Source organism: Saprolegnia parasitica (assembly GCF_000151545.1).
Source record: "Saprolegnia parasitica CBS 223.65 unplaced genomic scaffold supercont2.36, whole genome shotgun sequence".
NCBI lineage: Eukaryota > Oomycota > Saprolegniomycetes > Saprolegniales > Saprolegniaceae > Saprolegnia > Saprolegnia parasitica.
In genome coordinates, this window is record NW_012156430.1 from 307,537 (window position 1) to 316,490 (window position 8,954).

Here is an 8,954-nt window from a genome sequence, read left to right on the forward strand (position 1 = left end):
CAGAGGGGTGGCAGAAGAGACACGTGATGGGTTCGTTGCAGCAATCGCTCGACGCCGACGGGCTTCTTTTGCACTTGAAGCACCCAACGCAGCGCCTTATCCAGTCACGAACCCAAGACTGCTTTCCGTCATATTGTATGCAAGCTTGAAGTTGCCCTCCGACAGCTTCTGCGTCAACGCGATCGGAACCTGCCCTCGCGCTTCTGCAAGGACTACGTATACACGAGCAGCACGCGCGTGGCCCCGTTTATCCCGCGGCTTTTTGACGACCGCCAGTGCCTTCGTGACCTACATTCTTGCCGAAATGACGTGGCAACATTGTGTGGTGTCGTCGAGGGCTGATGAAGAGGCCTGATATTACCGGTATAAAGAGGAAGGCAGTGTATGTTCTTCGCTGCATCGAGAAATGCAGCGCTGGGCTGTGTCGCAGCAAGTGCAGTCTAGAGATCGCGACAGGGTCGGATGTGGTGGTTGGTCCTTTTTTTAGGGTTGGCGTACTCCAGGGCGTACTCGGGCTTTAATACTTCACTTCGGTTCCGCAGTGCTGCACAAATTGAACCAGAGTGTCGGGTAGCAGCGACTCGAGCTCGAAAGCGACGATGCGCGGATGGAAGACGATCCAGGCCGGCGAAAAATCGCAAACCAAGAAAAAATGGGTGCATGTCTCGATCTTGGGCCACGTTTGGAATCGCTCGATACAGAATATGCGAAATATTCTGTTTTGTCAAATGCTGTTTCATATCGAGTTTGGCGAATGGGAAAGCGATGCAAAAATGAGTGACGAGAGTGGCGTCGCATCCCGATCCAGGTGCGTCCACCGAGAAGAGTGTCGCCAGTGTGCGAGATCGTCTTGCAATCCCTGCGTCAGCGTGTCCTTAGCGTGACTGTGTATTTAGACAGTAGTTTAGTGAGCACCAAGCTCGGGCCTGTGGACTGAGAGGCACACGCCCATCGTGTTTCGCATTGGCGTCGTCCATAGCCTGCAACTCTACGTCGCTACCGTAAATGTGCATGGTATTTCAACGGCCACCGACGCGCGCCCTTTGCACATCTGGTCGACAGCGTCGCCGGTGCGGCTCGGAAGCACGTTTGAATCCGCCCATCCATTTGTTTTCGCATCATGTTTTGCTTTGCCATTGTACCCGTGCGTGCTGACGGCAGAATACTTTGGAGACACACCACCACAACTTGTCTATCTCTTGTTCGATGACGAACGATGCGTCGCTGGCGACAATCAACCTGCCATTGGTATAGTTGGTATGGCGTGCGAGATGGTAAACTTGTCACGTGATGCACAAGCACCTAGTGCTGCGTCGGACTGGTGTCGTAGATACGACGAGATTGTTCATGGTCGGACTTGGCTTGACGCCATCGAACGCGTCGAACGTCGTTGTGGACAGGCTAGGTCCGGGACATGTCATCGTGCTTGGTACGAAATAGCAGAGGACCTGCGGCTGAGAATGAGACGCCCTCTTTGCAGTGATCAGACGCGACGGAAAACTGGCTCATGGGGCAGTAGAGGTTTCTAGCACAATCGAGTACTCAAAGGACGCTTCTTTGTGGATCTGGGTGCATGGCGCTCTGTACACAGAATTGTCCGAGTGATGCCGGCCCTCTGTTCGTGAAATAGTGTTATACCTAGGCTACTTGGTCCGTGATTATCCATGAGTACCTTAGGTCAAACAGCATGCGCACTTTTCCAGTGTATGTTGAAACAGTGTAAATTACTGTCTCCTCCATACCGGCGAACGTGTTGCGCGTGTCGATACCAGAAGAAGAACAACTACACGCGACTGAGAACGGCACCGCTCGTATGGCCACATGAGCCGACCTATAATCCAGTCAAGCAGCCTCACACTAATGTTGTACTAGAAGCCGCGCCACCCAGATCTTGACGTATCGTGCCTTCAAACGATCGTCTTGTCGGATTCCTGCACATCTCGCTGCCGCAGTCGATGCAACCAATCTCGGTCGATCGTCGCCAGCTCGACCTGGACCTCGTGCTACAGTCGTTTGGCTGGGAGGACACGCGGTAGTCGTTCACGTATGCGCCTTCTCGCACATCCCCGCTGGTGTGGCACAAGTGTGTCCCGTACTATTGGGCATCGTCTCGAGCACGTGGCTGTACCTTCGTTTCTTGGTGGTGGCTCGGACACAGCAGCTCTCTGTTGTCGCACATAGCAAGACTTGTACCGCCGTCGGTGTCTTGCCGCGACAAGGTCGGTAAAGCGAGTTTCTCGCGATGTCGTCGCCGTGATGCCCAAGCCACTGCAACGTGCATGTGGACAAGACCAGGTCACACGTCCTCACCCCTCCGACCCCGTAAGAAGGGTCATTTCAACAAGTGGAGGATGTTTGAGAAAGGCCGAGCGATCCAGAAGACGTCATCTCGAAGCACACAAAATAGATCGACGCGCCGCCTGGCTTATAAGACGGCGTCGTCGTCCAGGAGCACTCCAAGCGAGGGATCGCGCGCTTCGTGGCCTTTGCGACCTGCACTTGCGCCACTACATTGACCACGTGGACTCGACGAAGAAACGATCCTGTTTAAAATCTTTAGCCGTCAAGAGGACCCACTTCAACACTCGTGCCACACACGCAAGTGTGCTTGCCCACACCCCGTCGTGCGGCGATACTTGTATCAGGTAGCTGACTGCGCAGTCGACGCACACTGCCAAGGCGAGACGAAGAGTTAAAGAAACGGGACTAACATTTTAGATCAACACTACAAACCGAGACAGACATAGCGTCTCGAGCACACGAGGCCTTAGTACTTGTAAAAAGTCGTGTTGGTGAAGACGACTTCCTGGTACTTGGCGGGGCAGAGCGGGAAGAGGATCTTCGGGTCACGTTCCACGGGCGCAAAGAGCTCCTTGCCCGTGTTGATCGAGACGTACACGGCGAGGAAGCACGAGATCAGAATGCAGATGATGCCAAACGCCTTCTCGCCCTTGGAAATCATCGGCCAGAACGTCTTGAGGTAAAACGTGATCGGGAGAATCATGTTGACGAGCGACGACGTCGACGCGCCGACAAAGTCCATGAGCGCGCCGAGGTGGTCCTTCCAGATGACCGCGACGACGACACAGACGGCGATCATGGCCGTGCGGAGGATCGCAGCCTTGGTGTACGCCCCCGGCGCCTTGTACGCATCAATGGCTTCGTCGTGCAGCTTCATGTCATCGTCCTTGGCCTTGTTGTCCGCCGCGTAGTGGGTCGCGCCGTCGATGGCCGGCGTCTCAATATCAGCTTCGATTGCGTCGCCTTCAAACTTGTGCAGACCAAGAACCAAGCGCTCGAGAATCTGAAAGACGGGGAAAAAGATGACCGAGAACGCGATCGTGACGTGGAGCTGCATGAAGAGGAAGCTCAGGATGACAAAGCCGCGGCTGGCCTTGAAGCCAAGGCCCGAGCCCGCAATCGAAAACAAGAGGTTGCCCGGCGTTTGGCAGCCCGTCGAGAAGACACCGAGGATCGAGACGAGGAAGAAGAAAACCGAAATGATCGTCTGGGCCACGAGGATGAGGCGCGGCATGCGCTCGGGCTGCGAGTGCTCGTGCTGCAGCGTCGGAATGATGATGCACGCGCCATATGCGAGCGCCAAGTTGCCAAAGACCGTCGTGACGCTCTTAAAGTCAATGTCGGGTGACGGCGGCGAGATACCGCTCGGGTTGACGTCTTGCATGTTGGTGATGAGGAGCGCGAGGGCAATGCCGTCGGCAAAAATCGTGCCGAGGCAGCCAGCTGCCGCCATGCCCGCGCCCTCCTTCATGGTGGGTACGAGGCAGACCGGGAGCAGTGTGACCGCCATCAAGACAATCCACGTCGTTTGCGAGAACGAGCCGGGGAAGAGGATCACGAGGAGCGAGCCGCCGAGCACCAAAAAGACAATCGGGAGCAACGTGCAGAGGACGCACTGCGAGATCGTAGTGAGGTACCGCCCGGGGCGGCCCATGACCCACTCGCCGACGTCGCCGAACGTAAAGACGGACTTGGGCGCCGCGAGGAGCACCTTGGAGAGGCACCACGTGGCGTACGTGTTGGCGATGGCCATGAAGAAGAAGGCGACGGTTGCCCAGATGTAGCCGGCGCTCGCGTAGTTGCCAGCGAGACCCAAGGAGCCGACGCCGCAGACGCAGCAGAAGATTGAGAAACACATCTTGAAGTCTTCAATCGTAAGGAACGCCATGGTCGTCGAGGTGTGCGGCCAAAGGCAAAAGGCAAAGTGAATGACTTGGGCGATGACCGCCGCAGTGACGCCCATCCAGGTACTGCCGTTGAAGTTGGGTTGAAATTACCCCATCTGGTTTGGAGGCGTAACGCTGCGTGTGCGGCTGCTATTTCGACGCAACGACCCTTTCACATTGGTGTGGCGAGACACGATGCCGTGTATACCCGACGTGTCGTGAAGCGTTCAGGTGCGCAAGGAGGCTTATGCGTGGGCCACCGATGGCGCAGTCCATCAGCGGCTATGATGGATAGTAGCATTCCATTCCAATTCAGCAAAGATGGTTCGAGTCTGCGACGCACTGCTTGTGGTATTAGTGCGCGCGTGATAGTTGGAGGCTCTGATATACCTGTACACCGGTTCCGGTACAGGCTACATCAGTACCGTAGGCAGCTTGTATCTGCGGTACTGTACTTGTAAGAAGGTGAAAGTGGCGAGAGGATTGGATGCAGAAAGTCCTTGGTCGTGGCGGACCTGCTCACATGAGGTGAATACGTGGTGATAGCTGCGGGTGGTGGTAGTAGGCTTCGGCGAGCTCCTTGCTCTTCTCGCACGAGGGGCAACGGCGCGCTGGAGAAAACACGCAGGAGTCAGTGACGCAATCGTTGTCGACGAGCGCCAGAACGCCGCGCTCTCTCTGTTGGATGGGACGTACGTCGAGGAAGCCACCGCACTTGTTTATCGCGCTGCGTAGGCAATCGTTGCAAAGGGGAACACGAGCGAACGTCGCAGCCCAAGAAAGAGTTTCGTCGAAGGGGAAAGCATCCAGCGCAGTAACCTAGAAAATTGGTCGACAATTCTGTCCTTTCTAGCGATTTGTAAACGGTTAGCGAATGTCAGCGACCCGTGTATGACTACGGGCCGCATTTCTGGCCGCGTTCTTTCGGCCGTGGAATCGTGTGAGTACCGTCCACATCCCACGGTTACCCCATCCCGACCGCCATATGTTGCACACTAAAACCAACTCAGTTTCATAATCCAAAGGTTGGTATGCATACTTGAAGCAGCCGACTCTCTTGGCTGCGAGTCTGCGGCGGACACGCGGCACACCCTACTACTAGTAGTCGACGCCAGGGACGCGTTTCCGAAATCGCAACGATTTTTAGTTACACAAACGGATTCGCTGTGAGCTTCGCTTCGGCTGCAATCGTCCCCGGCGCGGCTCTCCGGTCGAGGCGGTCGCAAGAAAGGAGCTTTGCGGCACACCCAGGTGTGCTTCAATTCTGCTTCAATTCAAAAAACCGCCAACTCGCATGGCGCTGAAAAGATCGAGGTCCGCACCCAAATGCTTGCTCGGTTGCTCGGTGAGCCAAAGACAGCCGGATGCACTCTGGGGGATGGGCGCTCTTGGCGATTGCCTCCTTTTCATGGAAACGTAGACGTGGACTGTGCTCAGAAATGGATCTTAGAATGGGCGCCCCATCGACGGCTTCCTCGACGTACCGACGTCTGAGAAAGCCAGTCGCATTTTTCGCTCGGCGAATCGCAGGTCGCGTAGCATGTGCCAGGCTGTCGCAGTCGTGGTTGTGTCGGAGCTTTGGCGCGCAAGCCAATGAAATGCATTACAAGCATTTCTTATCCACCAATCAAAGAACGTTTTAAATCTGATTGGACGAAAACATCGTAGAGACCACCTTGGGACATTGTGGTACAAGCACTGTGTCGCAGCTGCGGGTAGGCTACCATCTAGGTGTAGCCAATGAATTACGGCTGCGATACTCGCCTAAGACGACCAAGCCGGCTATAACCTGGGTGGTTCCCTTGCGAGCCCGGATCTCTTTACCTTATCGAAGCCCTCTCCATACAAACGCCAAGACACGAGCGATCGCGTCGCCAATAGTTCACGCTAGGCCCGTGTCCGCCACACGGCTACGCCTTTGGGTGCGCTCAAACCGTCGCTCTGCAATTTAATGTGCAGATTAGGCAACACCTTGATCATTGTATGTTCCGCAGTGGTGGCCTAAAAAAGGGCGCGCTCCCGGTACCCGTTTGAAGGAACTTGTGCAAAAGATCCTTGGTTTGCGGCAGGTTGACATGTCGGATAACCAGTGCATCAGCTGGCACCGCACGTGGTGGAGCTTCAACATCAACATCGTATGTGCAGAGTACGCGACGACGCTTTGAGTTTGTGCGAGCTCCACTCGCTCATTCTGTCTTTTGCCTCTGGCGGCGCATCCCATCGCAACCACCATGGCGTTCATGACCAACGAAGATCTCAAGATCGCCTTCTCCATATTCTGCTGCGTCTGCGGTGTCGGGTCCCTCGGCCTCCCGGGCAACTACGCCAAGGCCGGCTACATCTGGGCCTCGGTGGCCTTCATCTTCATGGCCGCCGCCAACACGTACGCCACGTGGTGCATCGCCAAGGTCATGCTCGTCGCGCCCGCCAACATCTTTACCTTCGGGGACCTCGGCGAGTGGGTCATGGGCAAGCCCGGTCGTTGGATCACGACGGTGCCGCAAGCTATCATGTGCACGTTGCTTCCGATTGTCTTTTTGGTGCTCGGCGGCTCGCTCCTCGTCGTGCTCTTCCTCGACTCGTTTGCGCAGTCGACGTGGATCGTCTTGATGGCGGTCACGCTCCTCCCGGTGTGCCTCATCCCGACGCTCAAGGAAGGTGCTGGCGCCGCCGCCGCCGGCTGCCTCGGCACGATCTTTGCCGACGGCATTGCCCTCACACTGCTCATCACCAACATGAACGACTCGAACGTCCAGAGCATCTCGCCGCCGTCGCCCGAGCTCACGTTCGAGTCGGTCACGACCGTCTTTGGCAACTTGGCGCTTGCATACGGCGCTGGCATCATCATCCCGACGCTGACGCGCGAGCACAGCGAGCCTGCGCGCATGCCCAAGCTCATTTTGATCACGATGGGCGTCATCTCGGCCTTCTTCCTCCTCGTGTCGATCCTCGGCGTGTACCTCACCGGCTGCCAAACGCCCGGCAACCTCCTCTTCGCCGTCGCCAACTCGAACCTTGGCTTCTCGGCCAGCCGCGGCTTTGTCATTCTGAGCTTCCTCTTCATGCAGCTCCACGTCACGATCGCGTTCTCGGTGGTCATGTTCCCGGTCTTCCAGATCCTCGAACGCGTCCTCTTTGGTATGCATGTCTACTACATTGAAGAGCACGTGCTCGACATTGAGACGCCGGCGCTCGAGTCGTTCAAGCCCGAGGAAAAGCCGCTTGAGCACATTGACCCTGCCGAGGCCTACAAGGCGCCGGGTGCGTACATGAAGGCGGCCATTATGCGCATCTCGATGGTCGCCATCTGCTCGGTGGTCGCGGTCATCTGGAAGGACCACTTGAACGCGCTCATGGACTTTGTCGGCGCGTCGACGTCGTGCATGGTGTGCATGATTCTGCCCATCGTCTTTTACCTCAAGACGTTTTGGCCCACAGTCTCGGCGCCCGAGAAGGCGTTCGGCATCATCTGCATTGTCATCTCGAGCTTCCTCGCCGTGTACGTCTCGATCAACACGGGCAAGGAGCTCTTCGCGCCGACGCACCCAGACCCGACGATCCTCTTCCCGCTCTGCCCGGCCAAGTACCAAAAGGTCGTCTTCACCAACACGACGCACTACTCGGTCGCGCGTGCGCTCTTCGAGTACTAAGCCGCTGCATTTTCGTTCCCCTTCCCCCTGTTTAGAGTCGTCGCATAATCAAATTAACAATTAACACTGAGCTTGTCCAGTCACCTCACCCGCCTTTCGTTGTACCGGCATCATGACATTGTAAGAGCACTCAAGTGCAGTACCTTCCTTGATGCACTTGAGTCTATCAAGGAAATACATCATTTCCGTGGTGATGATACAATCTATCCAAGTAGCATTGTGCTGAAAGAGTCCTGCGAAAGACATGGTGACGGGAGACGCTAATGCCTAGTACTCGCACAATATGGTCGATTGTATCAACGTGTCAGCTAGTTAGACGTTATACGTGTCGGTGGCGTTCCTCGCCCGCCGACACAGGTCGGCGTACGAGTGCGGGCTCAGTGGCAGATCCAAGTCCGACTCGGACTCGTCGTCGCTCAGCGTGAGGTCCACGACCACAGGCGGGCTCATCGTGAGATCGATGACGGCTGGTGTCGAGCGTTTGGTGAATCGGTACGGCCAGCAGACCTGCCGTTGGGTCCATGTCCCTCTTCGTGACCCTGGCGCACTCGCTTCTTCTGTCACGGGCTCCCGACCTGCCACCGTCGTGGCCACCGTTGGCGTGGACTCTTGCACGGGCTCGGCGCGCGCGACAACCGTGGGTGGCGTCGCATCGTCGTTCGTCAATGCAGTGGGCTCGGTCAACGTTGCTTTTAAAGGGACTTGTTGACCACACTTCGCGGTCCTTGTCGACAGTGGCGGCTCGCATGTTGTTGACACCAATCGCGTCATCCGCAATGGCGTACAGAGCGGGATGTCGCCACGTTGCGCAAGGGTCACCGAAATGTACTTGCCTTTGGCGATTTGCTGGACCTTGCAGCGCGCAAATGTCGTGCCGAGAGCGGGCTTGGTGCCATGACTCTTGACGTGTCGGCGCATCGTTGCTTCGTCATGCGCGTAGTAGACGCAATTGGCACGCAGACAATGGAAGCCGCGGGTCGATGGGTACAGAGGTAGCGCCGGCACGGGGTCTGCCATCGGCGTTCGGTACGGTGACGCTGCAATCGCTGTCGGACACGAGAGGTTGGCAGCAACGAGGGCCTGCGTCACCTGCGCCGGTGGCAGCGTCAATGGGAAA

General features: G+C 56.7%; 3 protein-coding genes across 3 annotated transcripts; 1 reads left to right on the top strand and 2 right to left on the bottom strand.

The window, feature by feature from the left end:
* Positions 1 to 2,700: 2,700 nt before the first annotated feature.
* On the bottom strand, positions 2,701 to 4,264 carry SPRG_08284 (hypothetical protein; the record flags this gene model as incomplete). The annotated part of the gene is made up of 1 exon (XM_012347526.1): positions 2,701 to 4,264. The coding sequence occupies one exon, from the start codon at positions 4,262 to 4,264 to the stop codon at positions 2,768 to 2,770; it is 1,497 nt and encodes a 498-aa protein (XP_012202916.1). The 3' UTR covers positions 2,701 to 2,767.
* A 2,130-nt stretch (positions 4,265 to 6,394) lies between these two features.
* Positions 6,395 to 7,920, top strand: SPRG_08285 (hypothetical protein). Its single transcript, XM_012347527.1, has one exon. The coding sequence runs from the start codon at positions 6,419 to 6,421 to the stop codon at positions 7,835 to 7,837; it is 1,419 nt and encodes a 472-aa protein (XP_012202917.1). The 5' UTR covers positions 6,395 to 6,418; the 3' UTR covers positions 7,838 to 7,920.
* Positions 7,921 to 8,149: 229 nt separating this feature from the next.
* SPRG_08286 (hypothetical protein) lies at positions 8,150 to 8,854 on the bottom strand (the record flags this gene model as incomplete). Its single annotated transcript, XM_012347528.1, has 2 exons — positions 8,150 to 8,526; positions 8,623 to 8,854. 2 exons carry the CDS (start codon positions 8,852 to 8,854, stop codon positions 8,150 to 8,152), a joined length of 609 nt encoding a protein of 202 aa, XP_012202918.1.
* Between the last annotated feature and the right edge of the window lie 100 nt (positions 8,855 to 8,954).

Coding starts and splice junctions, on each gene's coding strand:
- SPRG_08285 (XM_012347527.1), top strand. CDS start 6,419: ATGGCGTTCATGACCAACGAAGATCTCAAGATCGCCTTCTCCATATTC.